At 42.1% G+C, this 19,853-nt stretch overlaps 2 protein-coding genes across 4 annotated transcripts; one reads left to right on the forward strand and one right to left on the reverse strand.

Moving 5' to 3' along the window:
- Positions 1-270: 270 nt before the first annotated feature.
- On the forward strand, positions 271-4,207 carry LOC131243757 (scarecrow-like protein 9). Its single transcript, XM_058243312.1, has 2 exons — positions 271-3,416; positions 3,941-4,207. Exon 1 carries the CDS (start codon positions 1,076-1,078, stop codon positions 3,332-3,334), a length of 2,259 nt encoding a protein of 752 aa, XP_058099295.1. The 5' UTR covers positions 271-1,075; the 3' UTR covers positions 3,335-3,416; positions 3,941-4,207.
- Positions 4,208-12,229: 8,022 nt separating this feature from the next.
- On the reverse strand, positions 12,230-18,242 carry LOC131243758 (UPF0161 protein At3g09310). 3 transcript variants are annotated; one of them, XM_058243313.1, is made up of 5 exons: positions 17,965-18,240; positions 17,815-17,887; positions 15,731-15,796; positions 15,174-15,314; positions 12,230-12,876 (listed from the first exon to the last, which is right to left on the reverse strand). In XM_058243313.1, exons 1-5 carry the CDS (start codon positions 18,079-18,081, stop codon positions 12,818-12,820), a joined length of 456 nt encoding a protein of 151 aa, XP_058099296.1. In that variant the 5' UTR covers positions 18,082-18,240; the 3' UTR covers positions 12,230-12,817. The 3 variants fall into 3 exon arrangements, with proteins under 3 accessions (XP_058099296.1, XP_058099297.1, XP_058099298.1); XM_058243314.1 differs by having other exon boundaries at positions 15,731-15,787; positions 17,965-18,233; XM_058243315.1 differs by lacking the exon at positions 15,731-15,796 and having other exon boundaries at positions 17,965-18,242.
- Between the last annotated feature and the right edge of the window lie 1,611 nt (positions 18,243-19,853).

Genomic DNA, 19,853 nt, shown 5'->3' on the forward strand with positions numbered 1-19,853 from the left:
GGCAACCCGCAGCTCTCTCGAAAGAATCACGTGCCGAAGACTAAAATATGCCCAGACTAGAGATCGCCGAGGAAATAGCCGAGTGATAGAGAGTGTCGTCGACTACGGCATCGCTTTCTCTTTTAGTCTACCGGTTGTAGCCGGTGAGCTTAGGATGAGAGGATGGGACGGCTGCGATTTCGCCGCACGCACGTTCCGTGAAACTTCAGCGAAGGAAAAGGCGAGGCTTTTCTATCCTTTATAACGAAGGGCAGAGCCTCTCCTCAGAGGCTTCAAGACCTCCCTCTCCCTCTCTCTCCCTCTCCCTGTATCTCGTAGCTGGGTTTTGGCTAAAGTGCGCCTTTCTCTCCTTCTCCGACTGGGTCTTGCTGAAGTGCTCCTTTCCGCCCTCTTTCAACTACCTAGGTCTTGCTATAGTGAGCCCACCTTGGTCTTGCTGAAGTGCGCCTTTATGCTTCATCTGCAGCCCAGCGCCTCTCTTCTCTCTCTCTGCTGATTAGGTTTTGCTAAGGTACGCCGCTTTGATTCCTGCTAGCTTGGCTTTCGCCCACCATCTTTCCCGTTTTTTCTCTCTCTACTGTTTAGGTTTTTGCTTCGAGGTTTTTTTTTCCTTCTCCCTTCCCATGTTACCATTTCATCCACGTGTTTCCTTCTTCGAATCGATATCTTAGATCTCCGTTCTATCTAATCGAATCCGCTTCGAAATCACTCCATTTTTTGTAGGATCTGGTGTCGATTTGAGCAGAGTCTAGCCTTTAAACGTTAGAAATTAGGGAAAGATCTTATTGCGTTTATTTTTCGAATCATCGTCAAAGATCCGTGAAAATCTCAGTAGAAATTCCTGATTTTTTTCGTATATTTTGTTTCTGGCATTTGATAAACTGCGATCCATTAAAAATATCATAGGCTTTTCAAAATCCACCTAATTTGATTTTTTGGAATGATTTTGGTTTTCATTTAAAAAGAAAATAGATTTCGTAATCAATCGGTTAGGGTTAGGATTTTGGAACATCGGGTCTTGGTGGAGGGTTAGGGTTTTGAAACATCGGGTCTTCGTGGAGGGGCTGCAAAATCAATGGTTATGGATCCAGGCCTTAGAGAATTATCTGCCATCTTGAATGGTGGTATTAAATTCGATGACTATCTGTCGGAACATGACCTTGATAAGGCGTTGAAACTGGATCCCTTGCCCTTCATAGATCAGAACGTCATGGATCTGAACCCTGTTCTCGATCCCAATCCTACTCCGTTTTCAGGCGTGAGCCCCGCCGAGGGGGAGTCGCCAGAAGATTGCGAGATATTCTCCGATATAGCTTTAAAGTACATTAGCCAGATGCTTTTAGAAGAAGATTTGGAGAACTTTGTGTATGAAGAGAGTTCGGTGGCCCTTAAAGCCGCTGAGAAACCCTTCTATGATATCTTAGGAGAGAAATACCCACCCTCACCCGACCAACATCCTCTTTATGTCGAACATAACGCGGAGAGTCCTGATGGCTGCATCGCCAGCAGTTGCAGTACTTATAACAGCAGCAGCAGCAACAGCAACGTGGATGGTAGCTGGGTAGGTGATGCCGGGGAGTATCCGTCTTCTCAAAATATTCTTTCTGTTTATACGGATTACACTTCTCAGTCGTCATTCAGCTCTCCTAATAGTGGTAGCAGTGCTGTAGACGGGTTGGAAGAATCCCCGACGAATGCAATCAGAATTGCTGATTTCCTCAGCGAGAGCCAGCCCGTTTGGCACTTCAGGAGAGGAGTGGAGGAAGCGAACAAGTTCCTTCCAAACAGTAGGAACTTGGTCGTGGATGTCGATAACAGTGGGTTCGGGTTCTTACCTCGAGAACCAAAGGAAGAGGCTGGTGTGGTCGAGGTAAAGGCAGAGAAGAAGGACGAGAGAGATGACACAGCTAATGGTTCGAGGGGGAGGAAGCATCCTCACCGGGAGGATCTTGATTTGGAATTGGAAGAAGGAAGAAGTAACAAACAGACTGCTGTTTACTCTGAGGAGACACTGCGATCGGAGATGTTCGATATGGTGTTGCTTTGCACTGAAGGGAAATGTGGCCCCACCTTGTCTAAGCTCCAAGAATCCTTGCAGAATGGAGCGAGCAAGAATACACAAAGTGGCCTACCCAAGGGATCGAATGGCACAGCTAAGACTCGCGGTAAGAAGCAGGGAAAGAAGGAAGTGGTAGATTTGAGGACTATCCTTATCCAGTGTGCACAGTCCGTCGCGGCCGATGATCGCAGGACTGCATACGAACTTCTGAAGCAGATCAAGCAACACTCGTCTCCTTTTGGAGATGGCTCACAGCGGTTAGCCCATTACTTTGCTAATGGCCTTGAGGCCCGTTTAGCTGGCACTGGGAGCCAGATTTCCATCGCCCTTGCCAACAAAAAAATGTTGGCTGCAGACATCTTGAGAGCTTACCACCTTTTTCTTTCCGCCTGCCCTTTCAAGAAGATTTCACACTTCTTTGCAAACCAGAGTATTCTGGATGTGGTAGAAAATGCACCGAGGCTCCACATTGTGGACTTTGGCATTTCTTTCGGCTTCCAATGGCCATGCCTCCTTCAACGACTCTCAGGAAGAACTGGTGGGCCCCCCAAGATTCGAATCACTGGAATTGATGTCCCCCAACCTGGTTTTCGCCCTGCCGAGAGGGTTGAAGAAACTGGGCGTCGTCTGGCGGACTACGCTCGTAGTTTCAACATCCCTTTTGAGTATATTCCTATTGCTCAGAAATGGGAAAGCATCCAAGTCGAAGATATCAAAATCAAAAAGGATGAGGTGCTTGTAGTGAACTGTTTATATATGTTTAAAAAGCTCGCCGATGAGACAGTGGTCATCGACAGCCCAAGGAATATTGTCTTGAACACGATCAGGAAGATGAATCCGGACATTTTCATCCATGGGATAGTGAATGGAGCTTACAGCGCCCCCTTCTTCATCACCCGTTTCCGGGAGGCTCTGTTCCATTGGTCCGCATTGTTTGATATGCTAGAGACCAATGTCCCACGAGAGCATCCAGAGAGAATACTGATCGAGAAAGATCTCTTTGGGCGGGAGGCGATGAACGTCATTGCATGTGAGGGCGCTGAGAGGGTTGAGCGGCCGGAGACGTACAAACAGTGGCAGGTTAGAAACCTTAGGGCAGGATTCAGGCAGCTCCCACTGAATCAGGATATCATGAAGAAAGCAAGGGATAAGGTGAAATCCAGCTACCATAAGGATTTTGTCATCGATCAAGATAGCCAGTGGATGCTGCAAGGATGGAAGGGTCGGATCATCTATGCCCTTTCCACTTGGAAGCCGGACCACGGAAGGTCTTGAATCTTTGAAAGTTATGTTCATAGTACTCAAAAAGTCTAAAGGCTTCTCTTTTCTCCTTCAGTCAGCGGGAATTCAATTAAAGGTACATTCTGTTTGAATTCAAAAGTTCTATAATAGCATCTTCATCTCTTTTGTGAGAACTTTGTTGTTAGATATGTGGAGGAATGCTAATTGCACACATGGTCCATGACCCAAAATCACGAGGTTACACGACCCTAACTATTCAATCAGAACAGGGAACAAAAGACCGCAGCAACCGTTTTCCTCAAATCAAGTGGTTGGGTTGTCTGGCTGGCCTGAGGTATTGGGCCATGGGCCGTGTGCCATCTACCCTTGCTTGCGGTTATCATTCATTTTATATGTGGGAGCCTGTTTGCATGTGTGGCTGTTCCAATCAAATTGAATGAGATCAGCCAAGTCTGTTTTGTTTCGAGCTGGGGGAAGATGAAATGAAACAAGTTTCTTCTTCCACCTGGGACGCTTGGGATAAAAACCAAATGCCAAGAGGTTGAGCTGGTTTTGAGATTCTCCCTGTTCTAACAGACCTTAGATATCTGCTAAGTTCAAGCTGCATTCTTCTAATGCAAGGATGGTTTTCGGATGCAGGTGCTGTGGCCAACATGGAGGGGGAAGAGAGGTAATGCAAGGTACAGATCCATGACCCTGGATGTCAGCCCGACGGGGTCTCGAATTCTATTGGAGAATGTTTCATGAAGGGCTGTAAAATTCAAATGCTATATGCATATCTCATTATATTAAAGTAGTAAAAAGGTGTGTTTTTGAAGGTGGGTATGATGTTGGAAGTAGGGATTAGTCTGTAAAGAGCCGTTTTATATGGCAGATATGGAGTGTAAGAGTCTGTTTTCCTGTGAAGCTTTTACTGTCCTTCCATGTTCTCTCTCTTTTGCATGAGATTTAACATACTTAAGTGCAACCCGATCCAATCTGCTCATCAGGTGGGTCACTCATGCTTCTTATCAATGGTCTACATAACTGGGCCGATGGGCTACTACTTGAAATTGAAATGGAGGGCCATCATTCACGACTGTGATACGAATTGGCCCACCTCAAAATGGGAGTTGCAGAAACCTGCTACTGGAGACTGGCCAGTTAAAATAAGTAACTGGGGGAATTAACTTCTCGAGAAGTTTATAGGATTTGAACAGGGAGAGTTTATGTAGACATAGGGGTGTACATGGGGTCGATCCGAGCTGAGGTGGCCTCATCTCAACTTGGCTCGGCCACTAGCTGACTTCAGCTTGAACTCAGCTCGGCTCGGTCCTTGAGCCTGACTGGCCAGCTCGGCTCGATTCAGTCAGCAGTTTGGGCAGTTCGAGCCAAGATCGGGCTGAGTTCGCCATTGCAGCATTTTCACAAACACCTAGACTGCACTTTCAACAATGATTTTACAGGTATTTTATCAAACACCTTCTAAGCAACAAAAAAATGGCATTGGTTTCATATGCATACCCTCCTTGCCACCGGCTACATTTTTTTGAGTCATTTCATCAAACACTTGGTGAGCAACATTAATATCAGAGTAACTGACTTGAGTCAAATTGGGGCCAGCTCAAACTGGGATCGAACTCATTTTTGAGCTCAAAAAATCAGCTCAACTCGAATCGACCTCAGCTTCAAGCTTTTTCGAGTCGAGCGAGCTTGCTCGGTTCATGTACACCTCTTTGTAGAGGTCGACTCTGACCATTGAAATCATGGGCCCCACCATTGATTGCATACACCAACTCTTACCATCTAAATCATGGGCCCCACCATTGTATACACCAATTCTGACCGACTAAATCATGGGCCCCACCAGTGTGGATGGGCATATGGACCAAACCGTCCAAATGGTGAAACATCACATCAAATGGACGGTAAAAGATGATGGTAAAGGATCGAGATTCAACAGGTGAAATTGGATTAGGTTACGATGGGCGTGATCAGTGCAGCAGGCTGTATGGCATCCAAAATATGGTCCACTGTTTGGTTGGTGAGGATTGGCATGAATGGTACCCATGGATGAAATTCATGTTATTCGACCCAACGGTAGATGGCAGGTGGTCCTTGGAACATCAAAGTCACTGTCTGCCAGCTGGTCCATGTGAATTAGAGTCAGAGAAAGGGTGACCCACTTGAAAGTGGATTGCCTGAAGACCCGGTCACCAGAGATTTCCCTGGTCACCCTACTCTGTGGGGCCACTGTTATGTCTATGTTTTATCCAAGCCGTTCATCCGTTTTCTCAGGCTATTTTAGGGCATGAGCCCAAAAATGAGGTGGATCCAAAGCTCAAGCGGACCACACCATAGGAAACAGTAGGGATTGAATGCCTACCGTTGAAAACTCCTTGCGAGACATCACAAGTTTTCGATCAAGCTGATATTTATGTTTTACCTTCATCCAGGTCTGTATATTCACATGTTGGATAGAAAATAAACATCATGGTGGGCCCGAGGGAGGTTTCAACGGTGGATATCACTATCCTCACTGTTTCATGTGGTATGGTCCACTTGAGCTTTGGATCTGCCTCGTTTTTTGGAACACGCCCTAAAATGATCTAGCAAAACGAATGGACGGCCTGGATAAAACATATAAATCACGGTGGGCCCCACAATGTTACTGGTCTCCAGGCAATCCTCGTCCAACCCATTTCAGGAGATAAAGCCCCACCATGGATGGGACATGGACAGCCTCTATTCTGTAGGGATGATCCAAACGGTTGACCATTCCATCTGTACATAGATCAAATAGGAAGGAATTATATGATAGACGTGGCCAGCATCTTCGCAGAGTACATGCATGGTAAAGATCTCCCAGATTAGAAGATCTCAACGCTCAACGACCAATTGGGACCCATTTTAGTTAAATGCTGACCTTCTCTGCATTTACCTTCATAACCGTCCATCTGTAGGCCACAAATCGAAAGGTAAATCTTTTAGTATTGATGAAAATTTCAAGGCACATTCAATCCACAGTGGGACACAGCAGACCAATGGTCTGGATTACGGAATCAAATGCACCACTTATCCTGAATACTACACAAAGATGCGGCCCACGTTTCACACTTCAGTAGTCCGCGAACGACCAAAACAGCCCTTTTATGCTAATTGGGAAAACACAGACGGAGAAGATAACCGAGTACGTCGATTCAGATTCAGATGATTTTGCGAGCGGATTAGGTGTTACTTGGTCAACACGTTAGTGGGCATTACCCTGACCATGTGGGGCCCACTTTGATAAATATGTTGTATATCCACGCCGTCTATCCGTTTTTCCATCTCCTTTTAGGACTTGATCACAAAAATTAAGCAGATCCAACTATCAGGTGGACCATACCACTGAAAACTCTGTTGATTGACCATTAAAAACTTAATATTGGCTATAAAAGTTTTGATCAAGCTGATATTTGTGTTTAAATTTTTGGACAACTAAAATGATCTGCAAAAGCGTATGGGCGGTGTGGATATATCAAAAATTCATCAAGATAGGCCCCACAGTCAAGATAACACCCATTAACATATTAGCCGGGCAACACCTAATCTGCTCCCGATGATTTTGAGGCACTTTTTCCCTTGCCATCTAAACGCGTTTGCACGTGCCAATATGTAACATATCCACGAGATCTGAGCCTTCCACTCGTTGGGACTCAATTTTATTATATTATTCGTATAAAATCAGGTAATTTAAATCCTAAGGTGGGCCACAATGCACATAACATGCCAACAGATGTAACCATTTTTTCTAGCCATCCGTTTGTTTTGTACATTATGGCCCACCTGGCAAATGAAACAGAAGACTTAAATACTATGGCCACCTTATGGAAATCTCTTATCTTTCACGCGTGTGCCATAATGTGTGGTAAATGCTCTCACACGCGTGTGAGCTTAACCGACTTGCAACGTTAATGTTAATATGGAGCATTGTTCAAGATCTGAGCCTTCCATATGCTTGAAAATAGTGTTGATATCTTATGTCTGAAAATTCAGACAGTTTTACAGCTCAGGTGACCCACAATATACAAAGTAAACTAACTGTTCAAAATCTTTTGTTACAGCCGTCCATTTTTCTTTTTGGTATTCTGTGGTCCGCCACAGGTTTTAGGTCAGAAGATCTCGACAATGTAGCCCACCTGATGGAAAGCTGAGATCTCACAAACGTGTCAACAGGTTTAATCACATACACGGCCCCAGATCCAACGGATATTGTCCGCTGGTATCGTACTGTGATACGTCGAGACGTGGCGAGATTATATGATACGGTGGCCTCCATCTTTAGATCCTACACACGGGTCTTCAACTCTGAGATGTGGGGCCCACTGTTGGATTATCCAGACCGTTGGTCTGCTGAGTCCCACAGCGGATGGAGAATCACCCAAAAACCACCTAGATGGAAGATCCCATCGAGCAACATAGGACCTTTAGTTGAATATGGACTGCTTTTTCTTTTTTTTATATCTTATCCTAACCATCCAACCGCGGCCTACAAATCGAATGGTAAAAAACCATCCGATAAGGGATGCTTTTTGAGGCTTACTGGTAGTATACACCCCATCAGTTTGTACGGAAATCCGTACAAATAGATGGTATTGATATTGCCATGTGGTACAAAAGATATTTGAAAAGGTAAATTGAATGAGGCCAGGATCAATTCGTTTCGGACCATTTGTCGTGCCGTAGCTTTCTTAATAAAGATACATGGCTGTTCCAGCTATAACAGTTTCTAAGTACATGTTCCCATACAAGATCATTAATTGATAAAGTATAGTCGCTCTTTTACATTTTGTTGCACATGATGGAGCACTGAACAAAAGGTTACTTTCTTGTCCTTCTTCTTGAAGTCAACCAATACTGGAAGTAAATTTAAGAATAAAAAAATCTAACAACTAGGGGTGTATATCCAGCCGAACCAAATCAAACTGGCCTCAGCTTGACTCAGCTCGGCCATGGTTGACCTTAGCTCGAACTCGGCTCGGCTTGATCTTCAAGCCTGACTGGCCGGTTCGGCTCGATTCAGTCAACAGCTCGGGCCGAGTTCGAGCCAAGATCGAGCCGAGCTCGCCATTGAGGCATTTCCACAAACACCTGGACTGCACCTACAAAATCTCTCTGTATGTGAAACAAAACCAATGATTTTATAGATATTTTATTAAACATCTTCTAAGCAACATAAAAGCCAAAAAAGACTATGAAAAAAAGGGTATTTATTTCATGTACATACCTTTCTTACCATCAGCCATACTTCGTTGGGTCATTTTATCAAACACTTGGTGAGCAACATCAATGGCAAAGTAACTGAGTAACCGAGTCACCGAACTAGTTCGATCCGAGTTCGATTTGAGCTGAATTCGAACAAGATTCGATCCGAGTCAAGTCGAGCTGGGGCCTACATGAATTCAGCTTGAACTCATTTTCGAGCTCAAAAAATCAACTCAACTCAACTCAAACTCAGCTTTGAACCGAATCAGATCAAGCTTTTTCGAGTTGAGTCAAGCGAGCTAACTGAGCTAGCTCGGTTCATGTACACCCCTACTAACAACAAAAACAATTATCAATCCAACACAATGTTGTGTCACATCCACTAAATTTGAAGGAAGATCGTTGTTTAGGAACCCATTCAACTACACTCTTACATTGGGTCAATCATAATTGTAATCTCTGACATTGTTTGTTTTCTCTCATAAGCACATTGCTCTTGAAAGTATCTTGCTATTCTCAACTTAGCAGGTGATTCCCCATAGTGGTAAATCATTCACATTTTCATTAACTACATCCATTTCTACTCTTTGTTCATTATAAACATTTTTTTAAAATTATTATTCTTTTCAATCATACAATTATTACACCTCCATGCGCCCTTAAATTTCGATACAAAAAAGAACTCATTTGAACGAAGAGTTCAAACCTCTACCAATCACCGGAATAGTCCGTGTACGACATTTAAGCGAACACACAACAACAGTCAAGCCACAACCGAGCCACGACAAGGGTAGATGGTCACAATTGAATCAGACTCATTCAGTTCTGACATAGTCGCAACCATCGCACATGTTACGTGTAGCCGAATTAAAGGACCAACACCACCAGACCAACGGTCTTGATTATGGAACACCGGGTCTGACTTTCATAATTGCAAAACCCATGTACACGGGAACGGATTGGCTACTCCCCCTGACACCAGCCAATGGCTGGTGGTCGGTGCTCTGTGGGCGCCACCATGATGTATATGTTTCATCCATGCTGTCCATCTATGTTTACAGAATATTTTATGATATGAGACCAAAAATGAGGTATATCCCAATCTCAAGTGGACCACATGATATGAGACCAAAAATGAGGTATATCCCAATCTCAAGTGGACCACATTACACGAAACAGTGTTGAATAAGTGTCGACCATTAAAAACATTTTGGCGGCCATAAAAGCTTTGGATCAAGCTGATTTTTGTTTTTTCCTTTCATCTGGGCCTGTATGACCTAATCAACAGATTAGATATCAAATAAACAGTATAGTGGGCCTTAGGAGGATTTTAATGGTGAATATCCAATCATTATTGTTTTCGTGTGGTGTGGACTACCTGAGATTTATATACCTCTAATTTTTGGGATAAAGAATTAAAATGATCTTTAAAAATAGATGAACGGAATGGATGAAACACATACATCATGGTAGGGCCCACAGAGCACCGACCATCAGCCACGAGGCTGGTGTCAGGGGGAGTAGCCAATCCGTTTCCCATGTACACCGTCCAAAGACACGGCCCACATACCATATAATTCCTCCTTGATTAGGCCCGCGTGTCTACTGCACCAATAAAGAAAGAGATGACAACACCAAAATAGAGGAGTGAGGGATAGTGGTGGCCCACCGAAAGGATGTTGTGTGTGGCTGGCGTTTGTTCGGATTCCAAACGTCACAATCATCTCTCCCAACGCTACTACTGAGTGGACCGTCAATATCATTAAATTAAGTTCAAACCGCGTAACTTAAGGTGGGCCCCACATGCACGGTGTATTGCATCAGTCAATGAAGTGATCATCTCAGCAATCTTCTAGAAACTCATCCAACGAATCAGTTGTTTTCTTGTCACGTATGGAAAACCATTTATCTATGTCGTAAATGAATAGTACTCACCTCGCTGATTGATATCCGTGTTGCGGGTGCTGTGGGCCCACTGTGATGTATGTGTTTTATCCACGCCGTCCATCCATTTTGGCAGTTCATTTTACGACATAAGGTCAAAAATAAGATGATCAAATGCTCAAGTGGGCCACACCACAAGAAACAGTGGTGATTGAAGGACCACAGTTAAAAACTTCTTTAGGGCCACGAAAGTTTTGGATCAAGCTGATATTTGTGTTTTCCATTCATCCATCTCAACAGCCGCCTGAATGCCAAATAAACATCACCGCAAGCCCTCGGAAGGTTTCAACGGTGGGTGTCACTATCCCCACTGTTTTCTCTTCTGTGGTCCACTTGAGCTTGGGATCTTCTTCATTTTTGGGATCATGCCTTGACATGAGCTTGCAAAGCGGATGGACGGCGTGGATGTAAAACATATACATCATGTTGGGCCCCACCTGGCCTTCCACCGGATGTATCCCAGATCGCAGGGTCACCGGGGGAATCCGCTTCCCCTCCAGATCAGCCGACCTGTCATTTTGTAGCTATAACACCGAGATTTTGAAAATCTGACCATTATCACGATATTATCACAACCGCAAGATTTTCAAAATATCGGCAAACTTTCTAATATCACGTTTTAATTGCAATTGTAACTCAAAATTAGTAAAATTCCTAAAAAGATCAGTATAGCGATTTTTTCAACATAATTTCTCCTCGGATATGGTGGTGCTTTTTGAATGGTAAATTACCAAAATACCCTCAATTTATTTATTTATTTTGTAAGTTGGGAAGTAGAGAATTTTGGGTCCACATGATAGATATATGACATCCAATCCATCTAACACATGCAAGTATCGCATGAACCAAAATTTTAATTAATTTAGCAGATGACTCCAACATGATTTTTTTTTTTTTCCTTCGAGTGGTGTACATTTGTTTTTTTTGTTTTTTTTTTTTTAATGATGTGGCCCACTTCATGATTGGATCAATCAAATTTTTGGTTGACCTGATCATCATGGTTGGTGCATATGTTGAACCTATCAGCCCTGGTCCTATAAGCCCTCACCTTAGACCGATGCGCTTCATAATAATAACGGTTGTCATAGCAGCCACCACCATTACCTTTACTTATTAGTCCTAATATATATATATATATATATAAGGCCATTATGAGACTATCATAGCTCTTTTTTTTCTTTTTTTTTTTTTTTTTCCTATAATAACTGCTATGGCCATTTCTGCCCCATAACACGTAACAGATATAACAATTATGACCATTAGCATTCCGTAATAGTTGTAATAGCCATTACCTAACCCATTTGAGTTTATAAGTACTTAGCCATGGCCCTAGACGTGCAAGGCCGGCACTATAAAGAAGAGTTAAATGAATAAATGTTTGAAATGGCCCAATTTATTTTTTAAATCCTCCATTCACAATGAGTGGAGTCTTATAAATGGTAAAATCATTAAAACATGACCCATGATCCAATGAGTGTCTTCAAACTATACATGTATATTAAATCAAAATCATTAATGTTGTTAAACCATCTGTTCTTTCTATATGAATAATGGTGAGCAAGTTGACAACTGGACAAGGCCAATGGGCTGGGCTGGGCATTCATCAAAAGACTAAGCAATACCTAGAAAATAAAAAAATAAAAAAAATTCAAGACCCGGGTGCCTGTATATGTGGGACACCCAAGATGACCCTACAGGGAGGATGATGTGACCCCACAACAATCAGACAACTCAACTCATAAGCAATCCACACACATCTGAAAATAATGGACAGTTTAAACCAGTCCACATTTAATTTACTACCTTATTTAGATAAAAATATGTTTTTTACCATATTACACACAAAGAAATTACATGTTGCTTTTATTGGACATGGGCCCACAAGTGAGTGGGTCCCATGCAAGTTCCTCACACTAAACATGTGTCATGCATGTATGAGAAATAGACCTTTGATCCATGCAGCCTGCCATGGATGAGCCATACCTGAAAATCACAATGGTTTAACCATCCTCCTAGCTCAGCAATTAAGGCACTTTGGAGAGTTACAAATGGGCAGCTGAAAAAATAATAATAACCCAAACATCAATCTCCATCCAATGGCCAAAATTCTTCCAACCAGTATGATTTCATGGCCTATTCATAGCAGAGCACAACAGATGAATGGTTCCCTTCACCCACATGACTTCCACAAGTAGATAGAGCGCTTGACAGTAACGTCCTAAATCTTTTAACTGACATTTGGCATAGTCAGTCATGGATCTGTACCATTCATTCATTCATACCTTGCCAACACAAATGATCAAATGACTTTGATGAAGCTCCAAACAGCCATACTGTCAGATATCCTCATTCTTCAGGTGGTCTTTTCTCATCAAACCAGCGAGGAGGATCGAATCCAGACCCACCTGCAAAACACATCTCATTTATGAGAGGAAAAAAAAAAAGAAAAAAAAAAAGAAAGAAAGAAAGCAAACAAGACGCCGACTTGAGGTTCACTGCCAAAGCAACTAAAATCTTTTAGGGTATGTTTGGAAGTCACTGCTCACCAAAGTCAATTAACTTAATTTAAAAATAAAAAATAAAATAAAATAAACAGACATTGGGACTGTCAATCAGTGTCTGAAGATGAGGAATCGCTTTGGTGGTATGCTCTTACAGACGGTAGAGATTTCTTGTGGTATTCTCTTGTATGCTTGTAATGGAGTTGCTAATTCCCTTTTATAATAGACTCATCCACCAATGGTGGATCATCCACTCTCCTAAGGTAAAACAAGCCTCTCATTTTAGCAATATTAATCCTCTTCGTAAAATCTCAATCTAAATGATTTAGAGACAGATTTGAAAAAATAATACCATGTTAGTAATAGTAATAATACAAAATTAAACCGATTACAAGCTTTTTTAACTAGCCGATATGGGGATCACTTGGGATGACCACCACAAACGGCTAAGATCAAGAAGGCATCATGTTCATTGATCCAACAGTCAACACAATTTACCCACCGATGCGAAAATGCAAGTGATGAATGATTGGGACCTTCCCATGCATACCCCATTATGATTTTGGATGGGAAAGGCATTCAAAACAGAAGCCCGCTTAAGATGACAAGGATTGAATGGTACACACAATCTTAAGACCCTCATGCAATGATTATCAAGCTGCTGAAGAAAAAAAAAGGCCCATATGCAATGCAATTGTGGATGATTGAAGATGAACCGAATAATGGTTCATCATCATCTTAGCCTTCTCGCAGCAATTTGAGGTCGGCTTTAAATGTACAATTTATAAAGTCTTACAATCAGCTGGCTACTGGGACTCGGAAATGGGCCATGGCAGAGGCTCATGATAGGTGGCTGTCAAATGTAGTTTAGTAAATGGTATCAACCCTATAATATAAAACATTGGTGAAATGTGTCAAACAAACCAGGCCTACCAACTGATAGGCTGCCTTAATGTGGATGGCAAAATGTTCTAAATTTTGCTGCTTGACTGTTGGTAATGATCCAATCTGTAGATTTTTTTTATGAACCCTGTTCTAATCTATTCTCAACTGTACAAAACTGATACTAAAATCAATTTTGGAACATGGCTCATCCTAGAAGTGGTTGACTAATTGGACAGTTGAGATCCAATGCAAAAGTGCATCAATCAAAGATTTATAGAGTTGATACCATTGATTATGGCACTCGTCACAGATAAATCAACAGTTTATACATGCAATCGTTCTTCCAACAAATCTCTATTATATATAATGGCAAGTAGTGTTTGCCTGATTTTACTCCTGTTATTAGTCCAGGGGAGCAGCATAAGCTTTTGATTTAAAATTGCAAATGTGGTGTGGCTGGCCCTTCAACTAAGGCCATTTTTGTCATTTCAATTCTTTCATGGACGTAGCCTGCACCCGCTCTCCTCCCCTTTCCATGTAAGCCTACACTAATGAGTAGATCAAGGAGCCCACGCAACAAAGGCTTTGTGGGGCCCACCGTGATAATTGTGTGGAGTCCCTCTGTACATCAGTTGCACTGGCTCATGTTAAGATGTCAACACGAAAACGAAGCCAAGTCTAAAACTTGAGTAGGCTACAGCACTGGAAAAATAATGATAAGTTGCCAACCATAGATTGCCATTCCTCTCTCTCTCTCTCTCTCTCTCTCTCTCTCTCTCTCTCTATGCATGTATTCAGACATTATGATGTCCCTAGTGATGTACACAACGCAATTCCCACTCAAATTTCAAATTCAAATTCGCCCATCGTTCCTTTGTTACTCCTAGTGAAAGTACAATAATGGAATTTCCATGCAGAAATTGAATTCAAATCCACCTATCATCCATTCCAGAGATAAAGATTTAAAGACTGCTGAAAGAATTATTTGGATGGCTATGGTCTTGCAGGACTGAAAATTGGTTCAGGTGTATGGTATCTTTCACAGCGGAACTGGTTCATAGCACCCATACCACTTCGTATCGGCCATTCCAGACCAATACGGGCCATTACAACCGTATCATTTATGGACGAAACTGGTTCGCATCACGCGATTAAGTACAGGTTTTGGACAATACTCTAAACCATTATCGTAATATTTATATTCCATCTTATTCCAAACAGACCAACGCTTCCAAAACATTGTTACTGTTTCACAAATAGCATATACCGCATTGAAATTCAAAATATTCAGACATATACTAAAGAGTGGGAATTACCAAGAGGATTGCAGCGGCAGAGACGCCAAGCTGTCAAAATCGTGCCCTTTGCAACACCATATTTCTTGTATGCTTGCATGGAATACTCGCTGCATGTCGGCACGTACCGGCAGCTAGATGGCAACAATGGTGAGATCTCTCCTACACAAAGCAATTTCAAGATCCCAAAAATAATGTTAGGAAAAGGAAAATAATAATAATAATAATAATTCAAAGAAAATGCCAGAATTGTAGTTTGTGGGACATCCACACGGTCGTGCCAGACCACCTCCTTGATTGGAACAATTCATGTATGGGCCCCACTGCCATGGCTTGCCATTCAACGCTCCATTAGGTCCACCATACTTGCAAACAAATGTTCAAGATAAAAGTGCCAATAACAATGTCGGATCAATCTGATTCCCACACTGCCAATCTTGCATTGTGGGGCCCAATGGAAGGATTGCTCCGATCACTTAGGATGGGCTCCATGTCTAATGGAAGTCCCATGGACTACAGCTTCAGATCATCACATGAACTACCAAACTGGCCCTCAATTTCAAAACTATAGAACTCACTTTTGTAGAATTTAAGCATGGATAATGCAGCTCTAACCCCCAAGTCCACTTCTTCATCTGCAATCTCTTAAATTTCAGAAAACCAAAATAATTTTAAAAAAACTATACTAACAACCATATCTGATATCCTGTAATATGGCCCACCAGAGGGATGATCTGTATCATTAAATACAGCCCCACATATAGTTGTTGGGTGGAAAATTTGAATGAGGGTGACAATGGGCTGGGCCAGCCCAGTGGGTCTTGGGTCTTCAGCCCTAAGCCCACCGATAACCTATATGGGTGGTTGGGTTGGGTTGGGTTCTAAGTAGGGCCTGTCTGGCTCAGGGTCATTCCAAGCCAACCCATTTAATAAACAGGTCAAGGAAATCTGACCCTAACCCAACCTGCAACTCATTACCATGTGACCCAACCTGATCCACTAAACATTTCTCAAGCTGAGCCCGACCTGACCTAAAGATACTAAGTGCACTCAGCTGCTGTTTGTTACTGCTCCCTTATGTCTAAAGCCATGTGATTTTTTTAACCCATTAGGGAATTTTACTCTATTAGTCCTTCAGTAGTGCTCATTGATCTTGCGTTGATGACATGCCTTGTCTATAAAATTATCTATTGATTTAGTAAGGATCAAAACTATAATATGGGTATTTTTGTTTCAGGTCAGGTCAGATCATTTGCTCTGGCCTATCAATGAACTAGATAAGTAAGTCGGGTCGGGTGGACCTAGACCTGAGCCCAACCCAGTTATCTAACTTGTTGAATTCTTTTGCCCAAGCTCAACCTACAACCCAACCCAAATTGGCCCAACACACAGCTTCGAAGCGGGTTGGGGTCAACCTGACCCATTGCCACCCCTAGGTTCAACTCAAGCCCCAACCATTTACTTCAAAGGGGCCACATTTCTAGGCCAGCCCACTGACACATGAACCGGCCCAACCATTTAACAGCCTGGGCTCGGGCCCAACAACTTTCAATTGTCTTGGGTCAGGCTCAGACTTCATATGGGCTTGGGCCAACACAGACTGCATTCAGGCCCAGCCCGTAGACATCCCTATAAATATGTACCACGGAATTGGTCGAGCATCATATAACATAATTGGCTAGGATCATCCAATCTTGCGCAAGTGGACCGCAAGATTCAGTGATCCGGACCGTTGAAATGATGATCTGAAATCTTCCCAACCGGAACAAGTAGAACCATGGTCAATGAATGCAGATGGTTGATCTCATGGGCCACACTGTGGATGGACCACGTCCCATAAGTCTTCTCAATGCGACAATCCTAACCGTCCAACCGGAGGCCTCTCAATTACCGGTTAAGAAAAGAGATGCAGTGGTCCCATCATTAGCTTTCAGTGGACCCCACCTGTACACTAATAATGGAGGATATGATGCTCTGCAAAATGCAAATCACCTACTCGGGCCTTATCACTTGCAAGTGCAGGATCTCGAATGTTCGTCTCCCAACCCGTACCAATGTGCCAAGTGTCCGCAAGATCAAAGCCGTTCATGAGGCCACATGTGTCCAGTTATTAAGTGGGCCACACGTTCAAATGGGGAACGGACTGTTGGTCAATTATTCTCAACTGTCCATCATTTAGTACAGGAGCTCACCAGGAGATTATTTTTTATAAGGTGGCCCAACTGAAGAGGAACTCATCTGATATATGCACGTGTCATTGCTAAGTGCAGATGGGGCACACTTTTCGTGTGGACTGCCACACGTGCCCGTTTGGTGCACCTGAGTGAGATCCAAGCCGTCCATCATTTGGGCCCACAATTCAGATGCCTTCGCACAAAAAATAAATAAATAAAGCCAGTTTTCTCATAAGGTGGGCCACGTGTTCACGAAGGATGATCAGAAGATCTCGACCAACCAAACGCTCCACATACAACATGCGTGTGCGGCCCACCAGTTTAGACGACCATCCTGATTTTTCACCAGTGCATCTGCACGGTGGGCCCTGATCGATGATGAACTTGTCTCTTCTCACACGTGTCTCATAAACACGTGTGAGAAGCGAGCACGAGAAAGGTGCACTCCCATGCCTCTTCTTCTAGCAAGGATGTGTAGGATAGGGTACCTTGTACGGTCTTCTTCTGGTTCGTATCTTTCTCCGGTCCGCCGGTGGCGGACGAACGAATTCGGTGCAGTTTCTGGAAGAAACCGGAGATATTGCAGAGAAATCATAAAGAGATTAGAGAAATTTGAGCTAGGGTTTTTGTGAGATTACCGTTTTGAGATGAAGGGACGAGATCTCTTGCTTTTGATGTGGATTGTGGAGTCGAGGGTTTTGAATTCGTGGGAAAGAGAGGGACTTGTAAGAGGGGAGAAACGCGACGAGTGCCATTCCGAGGAGACGAGGCTAACGTGAGCCGGTAGAGGATACGGGCGGATCCGAATCGGGACTTTGGTGGGTGAACTATGACTTTTACTCCCACGGCGCATGTTAGCGCGAAAAGGCGGGTTATAGTGTGAGTTTGTGACCGTGGAACTGCCGGTAGTTAGCTGAGGACAAAATAACTAGCCAAACATCGTCCGGCGAAAAAACGTTGCGGAAGGGTTCATGTTTAAATCAGCGTCGACTAAGAGCAATGACCCAGTGAGCATTTGGACTCAGTGGGGTCCACATAACCCATCTAGCCCGTCCCCATTGGGTCGGGTCTACTCACCATAGGCTGCTTTATTAAATCATACCCGTCTAGTTGCTGCAGTTCGATTCTAAAATTATTAGAGTGATTAGTGTGGGTGTGTCAAAATTAAATGTGCAGCTGAATTCAAACCCAACAACTAGAAGTGCCGGATATTTAGAAATTTGAATGTATATAATTAAGTTCTAATAAGCATATTCAGTCGCTTGCACAACGATACTTAAGATGATCAAGCGATAGCCAAGGGTGGGTTCATCATATGAAAATGGGTCACACCTCTTCCTTTTATATGAAAGTATTTTTTCTCTTCAATGCAAACATAGCTAAAAATAAAATTCTTATAAGCATGCATAGAAAACAATTGCAAAATGCTTCTCTTGACGAAGAACCTTGCTTTGTACTCAAAATCCAACGCATGAGCATAGACTCACATCAAAGCCAAAGTTAACATCTATTTTGATTATTGTTATGGATTACATTAAGGAATGTAAAATGCAAGTAAATGTATATGTTATACTAAGGAATATAAATAAGTGATAAAGATAAATATTACACTAAAAAATATAATTGATTGATAATTACAAGGATAATTAAAAGATATATTTGATTTGCTTGATATGAGACACCTTCTTCTACTTACTTCATTATTTATAGCATTATATCACTCATTTAGATGCTTTCCACATTATAGGGATTGCTAAAACCGTTTTAGCACTACTTGCTTTCCTTAATTCTAACCCTACTATCTGTCCTAATAATTGTTTCAACATGACAACTTTCTCTTAATAGATAACATATCACTGCTTGACAAACACCAATTGTATTGCCACAAAATTCTCTCCATGTGTCTCTGAAGATCTTCAAATATACCATGTAACTTCCTTCTCATGACACGCAACATTTCCTGATTGGCTCTTATAGAAATTGACAGAAATATGGATGAACACCGATAATATCATTCATTAGTCACTAGCTATTAAATAATAATAATAATAATAATAATAATAATAATAAAATAAATTTGATGGACAAGATCATTTGTAGAAGATAACATCCCCCATAAATGTTTAACCATCTAATTACTGTTATTTTTACAAAATAGGATCGTATCAACTGAAATTTACATAAATACAATCCTATTATTCAAACTTTAAGTTTCTTTAAACTTAGGGAACAATTTGAAGGGAGAATCAATGTGAGTGCCTTTACTTACGATTTTGTACATGATCAATAGAGTGCTCATCAATTTCTAACCACCATAGTTATTATTTCTACATTTATTAAGTATTTACATTCATTCACTTCATTGAATATTTTCACCTACATTAAAATCATATTTATGTGATGCTATAAAAATAAAGACCCTGCCATCATTATGTGGGTCACATCATAATAAAAACTGACAATCACCCACATATATATATATATATATATATATATATATATATATATATATATATATATATATATA

Source organism: Magnolia sinica, chromosome 4, assembly GCF_029962835.1.
Source record: "Magnolia sinica isolate HGM2019 chromosome 4, MsV1, whole genome shotgun sequence".
Classification (NCBI taxonomy): Eukaryota; Viridiplantae; Streptophyta; class Magnoliopsida; order Magnoliales; family Magnoliaceae; genus Magnolia; species Magnolia sinica.

Bases quoted from the DNA above. Each gene is read 5' to 3' on its own strand.
- LOC131243758 (XM_058243313.1), bottom strand. From the start codon at position 18,081: ATGGCACTCGTCGCGTTTCTCCCCTCTTACAAGTCCCTCTCTTTCCCA. The intron at 17,888-17,964 runs GTAATCTCACAA...GGTTTCTTCCAG, and splicing joins CGTCCCTTCATCTCAAAACG to AAACTGCACCGAATTCGTTC. The intron at 15,797-17,814 runs GTACCCTATCCT...CTGAAATTTAAG, and splicing joins CCAGAAGAAGACCGTACAAG to AGATTGCAGATGAAGAAGTG.
- LOC131243757 (XM_058243312.1), top strand. From the start codon at position 1,076: ATGGTTATGGATCCAGGCCTTAGAGAATTATCTGCCATCTTGAATGGT.